The sequence below is a fragment of the Candoia aspera genome, chromosome 2 (assembly GCF_035149785.1).
Source record: "Candoia aspera isolate rCanAsp1 chromosome 2, rCanAsp1.hap2, whole genome shotgun sequence".
Lineage (NCBI taxonomy): Eukaryota > Metazoa > Chordata > Lepidosauria > Squamata > Boidae > Candoia > Candoia aspera.
Genome location: NC_086154.1, coordinates 123,625,116 through 123,640,659, shown reverse-complemented (window position 1 = coordinate 123,640,659; position 15,544 = coordinate 123,625,116). Strand labels below are relative to the sequence as shown.

Below are 15,544 nucleotides of genomic sequence, written 5' to 3'. Positions count from 1 at the left end.
AGTGGAAATTTTGAAAAGACCATGCATTTTAGAAATTTTTACTTTTCAAGGAAGAATATGTAATTATTATGTGGACATAATTATTATGTGGACATGCCTATTAACAAAACAGGATAACCCAAGCATCAAAAACTAAGTGCACATTAAAACCAAATTGAAGAGGATCAGTAAAAAATGTTCTGCTAAATTTCCATGCTAAACAGCCGTACCTGTATATTCTCAACTACCTAGCTTAATCACCTTTCAATACAACTTCAACTACGGAAGTGTAATATGAGTGTTATTTTATTCCTATGTACTTATTCATTTCTGATTCAAATCAACACTCCCCCCCACCCCCGGTTATATCTGATAGAAAGCTATCATGCTATATTTCCATCTGAGATTTCAGTTTTCTTTAGGATGTAATATGTTGTCTATTTACCCCCTTTGATTTGAGATTTTTGATTCAGATGTAGGGCCCTAGGGCAGCAACACACTTAAAGCTAAGCTGGAATCTGCATTTAAATTGGCCACCTATGTTGGCTATAAAGTGTATTAGACTATGATGCTGCACTCTAGCTCAGAATCTCCCCAGTTACAGATAGCAGCAATTGTGCGAGACCAAATACATTGTCTCTTTCATGCTTAATGGTTGATTGTGAGTAGTACTACGTGTACAAACAGAATTAAAGTTCAATTCTCTTTTTCCTTGCCGTATACCTTGTTACTCCTTTATTACTTACCCTCTCATCTACAATTATTAATGGTATGTCTATGCAACTGTCTTTTACTGATGCTAGACTTAAAACGGTTTATTAATAGCTTTCAGCTGTGTGTTTGACAGTTTTGCAGAAAATTTGAGCTGTTCATGAGAGAGAAGCTGCCTGGCCATCATGATGTCATTCTTCCTGTGTATAAATCCCCCCCACCCTGAAAAGCTGTGATGATGGCATGACAGCACTGCTTTACAAGCAGGAGTTTTTTCCAACAGCTGCAGCCATGGTTGTAGGTTGTTGCGGGGGGGGGGGGGCTCATTTGAGCCCAGGGTCCAGGAAGTGGGGTGAAGCAAGAGTTCAGTGCAGGCTGCTTATACAAGCAACAAAAATGTAGCCAGATGGTTTTTGCTGATTAAAACCAACTAGAAAGATTAAGATGGGGATTGCTGTTGATATTGTCTATAAAATCTACTTGAGACCTCCAAGCGTAGGATGTTGGATGAGGCAAGAATCCCACAAAAGGGAGAACACCCTACTCTAAAGAGCTCCAGAATCATAAATCGCAAAAGAGAAGTTTTGTCATTTGAACTGTGCAAAGCCAAGCCTGCTAAGGAAGACAAAGACATGGATGACTGTGTGGGGCCACCATATGCTGTCTGTGGAGGGGCCCTTAGATTGCCCATTGGCATAAACTGCCACTTTGGAATGAAATGGGTGCTAAACCCTGCTAAATCCCAGAAGCCTGACCAGAGCGCTCGTTTTGTATTCCCACCATTTTACATATTACCAGATTCCCATTCTTCAAGAATATCCTTTATTTGGCCATTGCCAGCACGTATTTTTGTACCCAACTGAGCACAGTGACTGCTTTGATTCAACCTGCTTTGACTATTTTTTTTTTAATGGCTCCAAATCTAGTGGTTAAATATCCTTCCAATTTCTTCTGATGTTACAACAAGAAACCAGTGCTGGTACAGAGATAAAAGTAAATTGTTGTCTCTAACTATATGGCCCATAAGGTTTAAGTGTGGAAACATCAGATACTTAAGTGTCTAAATCTTGATAATAACTCCATAGTTGATACCAATGAGTCTGTTTGTTTGTTTGTAAGCCTTATATGGCCACCTATCTTGTAAAACACAATTCTGGGTGGCTCACAGCAATAATAAAACCCAACAACAATAAAAACTATAAAGAAAAAAAGGAAAACCAAGAAAACTAGGCACCTGACCCAGCATTTCCAATCCATACAATCCTCAGGCTCCAGCCTTACCCTATGCCAGTGCTTGGAGGAAAAAACAGCCCTTTAAGGCTTTCCAGAAGGCTAAAGAGGGCTGGGGTGGGGGGCTGCTAGATCCCAGGGAGAAGGGGGTTCCACAGGGCAGGGCTGCTATGGGAAAGGCAGCCCCTGCCTTGTTGAAAGGCTTCCTAATTTACAAAATTTTATTTCTACATAGAAAATTCTACATTCCAACAGACATAAATGCATAGATAAATTCAAGCCATATCAATATTACAACCAAATTCAACATTTTCAATCACGTAAATTTATTTTTTTTAAAATTCCCTTCTCACCCCCCTATGAGTGGTATGTGTCTTCCTCAACCTCAGGTATATATATGGAAATTAATAGGCTTATAATGCTTTCAATTTTATTTTAAAAATTCAGTGTTCAGTTATTGTTTGGGTTTATTTCTTCATTTTAAGTTCAACACACTTCTTCCAGTAAAATAAAGGAATATATTTCCAAGACAATGTTAATTAGCTATTTTAAATTTGATATCAGGCAGATATTTCTTTCATTTTGAGCAATGACAAATCTTGATAAAATAGTTAAGAGCAGAGACATCATGCTGACGACAAAGGTCCGCATAGTTAAAGCAATGGTGTTCCCCATAGTAACATATGGCTGCGAGAGCTGGACCATAAGGAAGGCTGAGAGAAGGAAGATGGATGCTTTTGAACTGTGGTGTTGGAGGAAAATCCTGAGAGTGCCTTGGACTGCAAGAAGATCAAACCAGTCCATCCTCCAGGAAATAAAGCCAGACTGCTCACTTGAGAGAATGATATTAAAGGCAAAACTGAAATACTTTGGCCACATAATGAGAAGACAGGACACCCTGGAGAAGGTGCTGATGCTAGGGAGAGTGGAAGGCAAAAGGAAGAGGGGCCGACCAAGGGCAAGGTGGATGGATGACATTCTAGAGGTGACAGACTCGTCCCTGGGGGAGCTGGGGGTGTTGACGACCGACAGGAAGCTCTGGCATGGGCTGGTCCATGAAGTCACGAAGAGCTGGAAGCGACTGAACGAATAAACAACAACACAACGAGATATTTCTTTCATTTTGAGCTATTTGCACACAGTCATTACTTGGATTGCATAATAACGCAGGTAATGATACAGGTTTGGAAATCTCATGCCACTATTACAATATCCTTTTGAATATCAATTTACATTTTTATTGTACATAATGTGGCCATGCTACATTATGAAGGTTTGGATTAGGTTTGTTGGCTTCTTCTGAATAGGTTGCACTATAATATTTTAAAAATTAAATCAAAGACTGAACTATCAATTACTCCTGAAAAAGTTACAATTTGTCTACAATTGTTATGAATTCACCATCCCAGCTATTATGAACACTGTGGCCCATTACACCCAAAACCGTGGGTTATACAATATTCAGGAATCTTTACTCGCCCAGCTCTGCTCCTTTGTATTTCACCTCCAATAACTTTAGCCTGGGGGAAAGCATACATCTTGAACTAAGTACAACAGCTAAGATGCTCTCCTAGCCCCATGGCACGCCAGCATCCTTATGCTTACTCTAGAGACTCTACAATAATATTCTAAACGGATATATGACTTACTAAGAATAAAGGTTTCGAAGTCTCCTGAAGGCATGGATGAAAGGCATTGGAAAAATCCATCTGGACTTCCATATCATTCTACATGATAGATTCAAGCTCTGTGTTCTCCCTCCCCTCACCCACAACTGGAAAACGCCACCCTTTCTCCTCATCAGAATCCCAGCTCTCACTCTGAAGCAGCCGTTACTCTGAAGCAGGCCGCCTAGTCGCTTCTGTGGAACCCCAGTGGGACACCCCCCCACCCACTGAAAAACAGCCCCAGGATGGACAGGGCTCACCACCACCACATTTCAGGTGAGCTCTGGGTCCTCTGCTGAAGCAACCACCCTCCAAATCTACACTTCCCTTGCACTTGAATATCTCTCTCGAAGTTCTGCTCTGCCATGCTCCTGCTTTTTAACACAAACAGACGTGCACTAACACCAGCATTTTCATGGGCATGGTCCGCATGCGCTATAGCTGTGGTTGAACTATGAAGAGCTAGTGTGTGTGTGTGTGTGTGTGTGTGTGTGTGTGTGTGTGTAGAGAGTATTAGGGCCCAGTTAATCCAAATGCTGCCTTCTGTCCCAGGTTCTGCATCTGCCCAAAGGTGCTTTTTCAGCTTGTGTTCGGTGAGCATCCGGACATTCAAACCAACTTAGACTTAGACACTCAGACCAAAGACGAAGATCAGGAACTCAGTTTCTGGTAACTACATAGAAATGGCCATGTACTGTAGTTTCTTGGCAGCAATAAGGGCATAGTTTGCTACTGCCTTCTGCCAGAAGTTTTTTGGCTTCCCAGTCCAGTCTATAACCCTGGGATTTCCTGGTGGTGTCCCATCCAAGTACTAACCAGGTCCAACTCTGCTTCCCTTTTGAAAATCTAAGGTAAAGTCCTGGCATGACAGTTATTTGTCTGGAATGCTTTAATTTGGATTCATGGCAGTGAGCAAGGGGTTGGTTTTGATGGTCTAAATCAGGGGTCGGCCACCTGAGTATGGGCCAGGAGCCATATCATCACCATTGTCATTTCTGGGGGACATGTTGCTCTACCTGCACTCAAGCGACTGGTGACACTGTCACCAAAATAACTGCCCGAGGAGGCGGCAAGTGCTCTCTCCCTCTCTCTTGCAGGGCTGGGGAAATATATTTCTTCTGGGGACCACAGAGTGGATGGCTTCAGGTGGTGGGCCATATCTGGCCTGCATGCCCTAAGTTGCCAACCCCTGGTCTAAGTAATTCCCTCCAACTCAGACACCAATTTTGTTAATGCCTCTGTTCCACTCCCAAATTCTCTGAACAGAAAAAAAAAATTTCAACTCCGCACACTGGCAGCCCCCAGGCAGAGCATAATCAAACAACTGGGGAAAAAAGCCTTCCCCTGATCTACGTTTTTGGGCTAAAATCATGCAAATCTATTATCAGTGACTTACAGCCCACCTGGGCAAAGACATCTTCTACCCAAGTCTTGGTAGCAGGTCAGCACTAACCCACAGCAGACTAATTTGAAATGACTATTTAGCAGCAACAGAACCCACAACACCACCAAAAACAGCAACCAAAACCCATGGAAGACCCACAAGTCAACTCTGACTCGGTATTTACTCTGATAGCACTGTACCCAGGAATGATATAGTTACTTATTTTCTGATATATGTGCCCTTATTTATCAGCAATGCAAATTACTATTCATCTAAGACAAATAGGCACAAACCGGTCAAAATAAAAGGTAATATTTAAAAAACGGAGGACCATTTTGAAGACTCACAACAAACTAAGTTTAAAGTGACCTTGCATGAACAAAGAAACTTCAAAGCTTAAGTCCAAAAAAGTGAGCTGCAATTCATCAGGAACAAAGGTGAAGAACTGCATCTGTCTGGAGATTAGATCTAATTTTCACCATCGCAGGATGAACAAAGTCAGAAAGTGTTGGGCATTTGTGAGGAGGAGCCCTGTCCCTTCCTGAAAAGCCCAGTGCCTGATATAATTATTTATTTAACGTAGAATATTTATAACCTGTCCCAATCCTAGCAGAGTCTATACTTATATATAATGGCTGAAGCTGGTGAGATAGCAACCAACAGTTCTCAGGCCAGCCAGAACCCTTTTGTAAAGGTTGAGCAGGATCTCTGACCTTCGATGGAGGGAAAAGAACAGCCAAAAGCCCATTGACTCAGATGGAAGAACTAGAACTTAAACCCTGGGTGAGGGGAGAAAAAGGGCTCAATCTGGCATTCTGCAGTACATTCTGCAGAAGGCTACAGATCTTCTGCATATATACAAGCTCTTCTTGTATATATGCAGGTGAATATATCATGAAATAGGTGAACCCATGGGATCACCTATTTCAGGACTCATAGCAGAGATTGTAATGCAGTGTCTGGAAAGGATAACACTCCCACGCATACAACCCAAAGTGTGGATCCGGTACGTAGATGACACGTTTGTCATACTAAAAAAGGAACAACTGGAGGAAACACATGAAACCATCAACAACATCTTCAATGGAATAAAATTCACAAGGGAAGAAGAAAACAACACACTACCCTTCTTGGACATCCCCATCAGTAGAGGAAATGATGGTAAGTTAGAAACACAAATCTACTGGAAATGAACCCACACTAACCAAGCGCTCCATTACCAAAGCAACAACCCAACCCCCCACAAGAGGAGCTGCATAAGAACATTATTCAGACGAGCACTTACACACTGCAGCAACTCAGAACACCAGAAAAAGGAAACAGACCACTGATACAGCATCTTCCAGCAAAATGGATACCCATGCAACTTTATCAAAAAGTGCCTCACCACTCACCCCACTACTACCCAACCAACGGAAGCTATGAAAAGGATAACACTGCCATACATCAGAAACATCTCAGAAACCACCAACAGACTGTTACAACCACATGGCATCACCGCAGCACATAAACCAACTAAAACTCTTCAAAATATCTTAAGTAACCCCAAAGACCCAATAGTCCAAGAAGAAAAAACAGGAGTATTTACAACATAAAATGCAAAGACTGTAACAGCCACTATGTAGGACAGACAGGCAGAAGGCTAGCAGAGCGCATCCACCAACACCAACTAGCAGTCAGAAGACATGATGAGAACTCCTTAATCTCACAACACATGGACAGACTCAACCATAGTTTCAACTGGGAAACGGAGAGCATCCTACAGTAGATCAAGCCAAATCCAAAAACGCTAGAGAATTCCTGGAGGCCTGGCACTCAGACAAAGCAGCCATCAACAGACACATAGAGGTAAACAACATTTACATACCATTCAAAAGAGACAATAGAAAAACCAAAAGACCAGACACCTCCTTGCCAGCAGTCAACACCCAGATATGCAAAGATTAGCACTAGGATTAACACCAGATGAACAATCAAACAGCATAATATATCCTAATCAAGGAACTATTAACTCAATCAATCAACCAAGCAGCAAACAACAGCCCAATCAAGGAACTCCTAAGGAGGGAATAACACAAGCTGGACAACCCACGGTATATAAACAGAGAGCAAGGCCCACTCCCTTTTCGCACTGAGGATGTTGCATAGTCTGGCAATGAAACGTCTGCAAGAAAATAAGGCTCAGAGAGCACCAAGGACTCCATAGTTCAACCCTGAGCTACAAATATTCACTTCGACTGTTTCTTTCTTGTCTGCTTTAAGCAACATACTGAACTAAGTCTTGCCTGTGAGGCTTCTTTTGTAAGCAAGTTCCTGCAAATAGAGTTGAAAGTCTAGAAAAATAATATTTATTGTTGTGCCTGATATGCAGTTTGCTGTCATGCATGGGAAAGTGGAGAGCAATGGCTCCCCATCTCCACTAGCAACAAGGCAGCCTCCCACTTCACATGGAATCCCCTTCATGGAAAATGCCCAGCCTGTGCTTCCAGTTGGTCTACAACAGTGTTTCTCAACCTTGGCAGCTTGAAGATGTGTGGACTTCAACTCCCAGATTTCCTTAACCAGCATGCATCTTCAAGTTGCCAAGGTTGCGAAACACTGGTCTAGAAGATGAAGCACTCTCAAACATGAGTCCTGCTCGTTTCTACTGCCCTATTTGTATATATTTCATTTATTGTTAAATAAATCCAAAAGGCAGTATGCTTCACTGGAGCGTTCAGAGTAGAATGGTACCACTCTCTCCTATTTGGTTGAAGAGACACCAACTGTTATACCGTGAGTTCCCTGTCTTAATCCAGCACTTTAGCTACTCCACCAGATTGATTCCATTCTGTGCTTTTCTCAGAAGAAAGATATGAGATGGCTGAAGATCAGCTGTTCTTGCACAGAGTGCCTGGTTATGTGGCCAAAAGACAGTAGAGAAAGATTTGGCGGGGGGGGGGGAGAGGGTCTCCCTTAAGATACCATGAGTAGACCTCAGATCAGCTCACAGGACAGAAGTCCTCTATTCCTGATCACGAAGTTCCATCATCTCCACCACTGGACTTAATGTCAAGGGAAACCTTTACCTTTACCTACATGCATTAAGCAGCTCATCAATGCCGAAATGTCTGGATCACACCAGCAGCTGTTTTGGAATACCCACAGCCAATAAGGTAATTATCACATTCTATACTTTTCTTTATCTCGTTTTTGTCTAATCTCGGTGTTTTCAATTCTCAGTGTCTCAAAAACAGGGGTGTACAGAAATGCCAATTTTGGTATAAAGGTCTACAAAACTGATCAAGCGGCTATCATCCCTGAAATATATCAGAATAAATAAATTAGGTTTTAAATCACCATAAGGACCTTGTTTTTTTTTCTGATGGATTATAACTTCATTTGTACGGGTGCTGAAATATTATAGCTAATGAGACGTAGACATTAATCAAGTAAGAGAGAGATCTGAATCTGAAAACTGCAGTGCTGATGTATCTGATGTCAAAAGTAAGTCAATACAAAGATAAGACTCTCAAGAAATAGTGTGTAAAATATATTAAAACACATTTTGACAGACATTTCTTAGAGCCTAGTAAACTTAGTTGCCACATCGCCAAGTATTGCTACAATGCATTTCTCAATGGGTAAATACCAGAAGTCAAGAGAGCAGTTAAGTTGAATGCGGTATGTTCCTCTACTAAGATTAAATAATCTTCACAGGAGTGTTCAGAGCAGAATGGTACCAGATGGAAGATAGGGCTATATATTTCTCCTAGAGAAAGCATTAGTTAGTTATGCACCCTTTGTAAGCAGATATTGTACAAAGTGGTAGATTTGACAATTGCAGCAGCTCTTAGAATAATCAGCAGTCTCATCCTCTTCCAGTTTTTCACTGCTTAAATTTAACTTCATACTAAGGCAACTTTAATAATTTTGGGGTTGGGTGAAAGAAAAGAGAATTTTAGAGTATTTTTTGCTTGCAGCTTGTCATAAGCATAAAACATGCTTGAAATGAAAATGAGTAGATCAAAAGGGGAAAAGACTTTGCTGCATTCTAAAAATATCATGGAACGCTGTCACAACTTGATATTATGCAACAATGACAAAAAGAAGATAAGACAATGTAATGTGTATCCCTTCGGAGCATTTGTAATTGGCAAATAGAAATACCAATTCCTTTTGAAAAACCCATTTACCTTCACCTCCTTGAATTAAAGAGGAAGTATGTTGGATTCCTAAATAGTTTACAGAGCTACATCTTTTCCTAAGGTCAATTGGAAATAGATTACAAGCAAGCACAAAGGCTGTCATTTTTATAATAAGCTGAGGAAAAGACTGACCCAAATGATTGTGGCTAGATAATGATGGCAGAGAACCAGTCTGATGGAGAGGTTAAGGTGTTGGACTAAGAATGGGAAAACCTAGGATTAAGTCCATTCTCCAGCATGGAAGCTCAATGAGTAACTTTGGGGAAGTCCTTCTCTCTGCACAACCTATCTCACCACGTTACTGAGGTAGGAATAACATTGGACCTGTTATGAATGTGGTCTTAAGTTTCTGGAGGAAAAGCCAGCTATAACACAAACCCAGCTGAATGGCTAGCTTGTGGTTAAGCACTCATTAGTGCTCCTAGAAAATGAGGTTGTTCCTGCTTTGTTTTTCAGAGGTAAAATATAGAAGCTGGGGGAAAGTTTAGCTCTTCCCCATTCTGCATGCAATTGCTCTGATCTAAACAAAGGAAAGCAGGCTTTTCCTCCCGGTAATAGTATTAAATCCAGGAAAGTGTTAGCTAGTGCAAAGATTGTCAGGATACTGTCAAAAAAGAGAGTTAGTGATAAACCATGATTGGCTGTTACCTGGCATGTGTTCTCTGGGTGATGCTTTAACAACTGTTAATCTAAGTCAATAGTTCCTAATTTGTGGTCAAAGGACCATGGATGGTTCATGAGGATAATGATGATAGCCCCTCATGCCCATGGCAAAATAAATGCACATTTTTTAAATGGGCAAAATACAGTTACATCTCACAAGATGCCAAATCTTATGTGATTTTGGCATTCTTCCTTGAAATCTCATAAGATATTCATGGTCTTGCCCATACAGAGCAGCAGGGGCTATGACATCCAACATCACTGCATTGTAAACTTTGGCTTACGTGGTGGTCTTGAAAACTACCTAATGGGTTTGTAAATTATCATATAGTTATCTAGCCTGCAACAAACCAGCAATATTCAGTTTTAAGACATCTTGAAGTACGTTAGGCTTTGCAGCAAATAACTAGTATCCTTCACTAGCTCATATCATCTAGCTCAGGAGAGCTGTAGACACCAGTAATCAAATTCTGTGGGTGTATTTGACCAGCACAATATAACAGCAATACAAAATTATTCTGTGTTGGACAGTATTTCTCATTTAGGATTCTAGTGACACAGTTTGAATAGAGAATTATGTGGAGATCCAGCATCTAAGCTTTGGAACCCCTGAGAAGTCCAGATGGCTCTTTTTTATGAAATTCAATCATTTGATCAATTCAATTCTATTAGGTACTGTATCAGTTTCAGTAACTGAATATTGTGTTCTATTTACCATTCACTCCTCAATTATGTTTATTTTGGATGTTTCATTGTAATGCTTCACTTACACTGAATTGTTTTTATCAGTTCTGTTAGCTTCCTTGAAGGTTCTTCCATCACTTTCTGAAAGTGATAGATAAAATTATTTTTAAAAGCAATCATGAAATTAAGACAGCATTATATTTAACTGAAGTCTGGGGAAATATGTTAAGCAGAGCCCCTGTCTGTATGACATGCACTTGAACAAAGACCAGGAACAACTAAATCTTTAGGGCAAACTTATTTCAGATCTTTTTCCAGTCATAAGTGCTGATTATGCCAAGGGAACTTTTTCTAGTGTAAACAAACATTTATAGTTACAATGAATCAGTTTAATGCATTCCACCTGAAGTACCTTTTGCATTAAGTGGGCTATTACATGAATGTCTCATTGAAATACTATTGAGTGCTAACTGCGTGATAAAATTTGCTCAGAATTCAGTATTTAAATAATATAAGAAGATCCTTAGCCAATGTACAATCAACAATTTAACAATGTCAGATTTCATACATTAGATTTCTTCCCCAATCAGATTTACTGGAAATAGCTATAGCAGCCTAAAGTGGAGGTTTTGACGTATTATCCCAATATGACTCAAATCACATGAGAATTACAGCAAATACATGAACTATTCAAGGAAAAAGTCCACTTTGATGATAAATGTTTAAAGGTCAGATATGCACAGCCCCATTTTTAAATAAAAGGAAAGCAACATGGAAACAAAGGATCCAAGGAAAGCTACAGCTTGTTCCTATAAGCCTAGTCAGAATGTACTCATACATTTATCACTGCTTAGAGTACAAAACGGCAAAAGATTCCAGCCCATTATCAAGAAGGTGACAGTTCCTAAGAGCGAAATATTTCAAGGCCCTCAAGAAAAGAACCACCAGGAGGAACTTATTTAAACTTGTCTTCCAGCTCTCAAGTATTTGATGAAGAAACAAGGGTACCCACTGATTGCTACTGTTTTCTACTGATAGCAATGGGCACAATTCAAAACAAGCCTTCTGGAGTAGAGAATTTATATTTGCATAGAGAATTAGTTGCCACTTTCTAGATACAGTTGTAGGTTCTGTATCTAAGCACAACTTGAAGGACACACCTAGTATAAAGACTACTGAACTTTACCCCCTTGTAAAAGAAGCTAAGGTGGCAAACTGAGTGCCCAGAGCCTTCTGATCAGAAAGAGGCAACATGTGGTCCTCCAGCATCCCCCTGCCATTGGCCATGCTGGGTGTGGCTACTGGGAATTGAGATTCTGCAACATCCCAAGAGCTGGTGGTTGTCCATCCCAGTTCCAGAAGCAGGGCTAAGAGCAGGACCCATGCCTCTCCATGAATGGGAATGGTATGCCTAGGCTTTTTGTGAATACAGAAAATCTTATTGCACCTCACCTGCACAATCATAAAGACAGTCCTCTGGGGTTACATGTATAAAGGCTGACCTAAAAGCCATCACATTTTGCTCCTGGTTCATATTTTTAGACCATCACGTTCAGTCATATATGGCACAAAGTTGTGATTTGGCGATCTATACAAGCCCAACTCTGAACTGAGTGCTTCTGAGGTTCCTTCCTTCATTTTAAGCAAACTGTTTCTTATTTTTCCTGGTGTGGAAAATTATTTGCACCAGTCCTATTCTGCAAGAAAAGCATGAACCGCAATTTGCAAATTCAGACAAAGTGGCAAACAGTGATTACCCTAGACCAGGAAAGGAAGTAGGAAAGTTTTTTTTCCGTATCTGTGAAAGAACCAAGGATCTGAATTTTTACTTCTACTGAACTATGTGTGTGTGTGTGTATGTGTTTGTGCCTTCAAGTCAGTGTTGACTCCTGGAGACTGCCTGGACCAGTCCCTGCAGTTTTCTTGGCAAGATTTCAGAAGTGGTTTGCCATTGTCTTCTTTTTCCTAGGGCTGAGAAGGGGACTGGTCCAGGGTCACCCAGCTGGCTTTCATGCCTAAGGCGGGACTAGAACTCAGTTTCCTGGTTTCTAGCCTGGTGCCTTGACCACTTACCAAACTGGTCGTCTCTACTGAACTATAAAGTACATTTTAAGTCAGGCATGTAAACAGCCATTTGTCTCATTTGCTTATGACAAGCTCCAGGCAACCAGGCTGTAAAAGTTTTGAAATGGAAAGGGGGAGGTGGTGTTAAAATTTAACTACTGAGAAATGGCTAAGAAAGAGGAACATTAACAACACACGTTAGTTGTATTAGCTTCTGAGGACTAGCAACTTCTGTTGAATTATTGGCAAAACTCTCCTAAACATAAGAGTGCTGGTTTGGCTGGCAGACAGAGGAGCCAGAAGAATCCACAAAGCTGTTGAAGGAAACATTCATACAACGTCCAGTCAGCCCAAACTGTTAAAAGATACCAAATATATCATATGCACTGAATTTTGGCCAGCTAAGATAATATAGATGCAGAACAAAATGAATCAGATGACAAGTGTCTGCATTTCTATCTTCTCATTACAGAAATTGGGAAGAATTGCAGCAGTGCCAGAACATTTAAACTAGTTTTTATGCAAAAATCATCATAAATCCAGCAAGGATGCAAAATGCAGGGATGCAAGACTAAAACTTGTTGTTGAAAAAAGATACGTGCACACACACACACACACACACACACACAACCTAGAAATGGGATTCTTCCCACTATACATATTTGGATCAAACAGAAAGGAAAAGAATATAGCTCTGGAGAGAATTACCTATCCCAAAAGCGCCCCCTTGTGGCCTACAGCACATTTTGAAAGAGAGAGAGAAGGGGGGAGAGAGAGAGACCGAATGTATTTGGCATTGCCAAAAGAATAAAGGCGAAAAGAAACTTGATTGGTATTGACTGGATTACCATTAAGGCAACAACTGTAATTTAAACTGTTTTCCGATTCAGATTACAGCATTTCAGTTTCGTAATCAAAACCGAGAATGCTAATACAAAGAGGGGGGAAAAAAAGAAAGTTTGAAGTTTACTGTATAAACAACATCAAAACTTTATTTCAGTAAAGCAACTATTACGACTTTGATTAAAACTGTAGCTGGTATGACACTGAAACCTGTTGCATTCTGCACACGAACAGTCCCTTCTATGCAGAGATCTAAGCCGTCATGCCTGCTTGCCCCCCCTTCAATTCAGGTACCTAGCGCAGCACGCACATGTTATGGTATGCATTGCTTTAGTGAAATACCAGAAGAAGGGCTGGCTACTTATTACATGTATTGGAAGAGGCAAGCTCTCTTAAAAATGCAACTTTAAATAGAAATGTTCAAGCTTTATCAACTGTATAAACTCGGAGAATGGAAATAACGTCGTTGGGTGGGTGGGTGGGGGGGGAAGAGAGAGCATTTTTTTCTTGTTAAGTTAGTTTTTTACCAGATAAATTCTCCGTACGATAATTGCAGCCCACATCAGGGCCATCCAAGGTGTGTGCGCGAGAATGTGTTTCTTTTTTCCCTAGCAAAGCTGGGCGGCCAACCAAGATTCTGATGCTTTAGCAAATTAGTACATTTCCTTGGCCTTACCTCCACGTTCTTGCTACCGCGGCAGAACTAGGATCCCTCAACATACTTGTAAGAATAAAAAGAACTCCGTGAAAAAGCAGTAATGGATCGCCGCCTACCCCGCTGGTCACCTCCAGGAAAGGAACAGTTAAGCGAACCACGAAGCGTTTATTAGGCAATGCACACTCACCTCTTCAACTGTCAAAGGCATACAGATCCGATACTCCTTCATGAGCATATTCCGACACATTAAATGCAAACCAGCAGTTTAGGAGAAACGCGACCACAACGCACCCCGACTGTAGCCAAAGGCTTCCAAATACTTAAATGTAAAACCACCAACGATCTACAGCACCCCGGAGGACGCGTGCTTGGCAATGTCCGTAGATGTCGCCGCTGCCACCATCTAGAAGGCTGACCCGGCCACCGGGGAAAAGGAAAGAAAAAACACCCCGCGATGTTCTTCTCCGATCTTCCAGTTTTGCAGCTTCCAACTGTGGTCAGGTGCTTGGTTTCATCCGTGCACACACAAAAGGCGGCTCAAACGGAACGGGAGGCGTTCATACAAAGGCATCCGCCGGGAACGCTTGAGCGGGGGACGTTTCTTTGCCGCTGCAGCATCGAGACATGTTTCCAAAAACCGAAGTACAGTAAAAGCAGGCTGGAGCGAGCAGTCCGCGTCCCAGCCTGGGAGGCAGCCCCCGGGAACAGCGGCCGCCGCCGAAGGAGATGCTTCCTTCCAAGACAAAAGGGTTGCTAACGTTTCCTTCTCCGCCTGGTAAACAAGCTCCCTCCGCCTCACTGGGCGAGCGGCTCTCAGGCGTTCAGCATTGCTGCAGCGGGAGAGGGCGGGAGGTGGAAGGAAGGAGCTGCTTCTGCCTGGCTGCTGGGATCGTCGGAGGGGCTGGGCTCTCCCCTCCAGAGAGGCTCTACGCTCGGGTCGTCTCTGGCCGCGCCGAGAAGCCTCTGCCGCAGCAGCAGCAGCAGCAGGAGGGGCGGCGGCGGCAACGAGCTTAGGAAGGGTGTGAGAGCGTGTCTGACATCAGCAGCCCCAGCAGGAAGGAGGGCCCCATCCGGCCAATAGAGACGTGGCTCAGCGAAGCAGACGACCCTTTTAAACCGAAGAGCGTGGCTCTGCCGATGCGGCAGCGGGAAAGGAAAGCCGCTGGCACGCGAAGCAGCAGCAGCAGGAGGAAGAGAAGCAGAATCAGTTCAGACTTTCTCTTTAAAAAAAAAAGGGGGGGGGTTACGCTCAGAGCAGTAGTTGAAGGCAGCTGACAAGTTTAGAAACCGGGTGGTCTGTGGGCTAAGGTCGCTGGGGAAGTGAGACAACCTCGTGGGCTAGACCTGTGCTGGACGTGGGACTTCGACCTGAAAACTGGGGAAGCCGAAACACGATGCCGTGCACAAGCGCAGAGAAAGGAAAGACCCCCTTTGGGGCCATCAGGAACATCCTGAGTCTCTATTAGGGCAATGT

The 15,544-nt window shown here is 42.2% G+C and overlaps 1 protein-coding gene across 1 annotated transcript in view; it reads right to left on the bottom strand.

The window, feature by feature from the left end:
- Positions 1-15,178, bottom strand: part of PITPNC1 (phosphatidylinositol transfer protein cytoplasmic 1) — a 162,314-nt gene extending 147,136 nt beyond the window's left edge. The window contains exon 1 of the mRNA XM_063293487.1: positions 14,258-15,178. Within this exon, the coding sequence (XP_063149557.1) occupies positions 14,258-14,317 (60 nt within the window). The 5' untranslated portion in view covers positions 14,318-15,178. The remainder of the gene's footprint in view (positions 1-14,257) is intronic.
- Between the last annotated feature and the right edge of the window lie 366 nt (positions 15,179-15,544).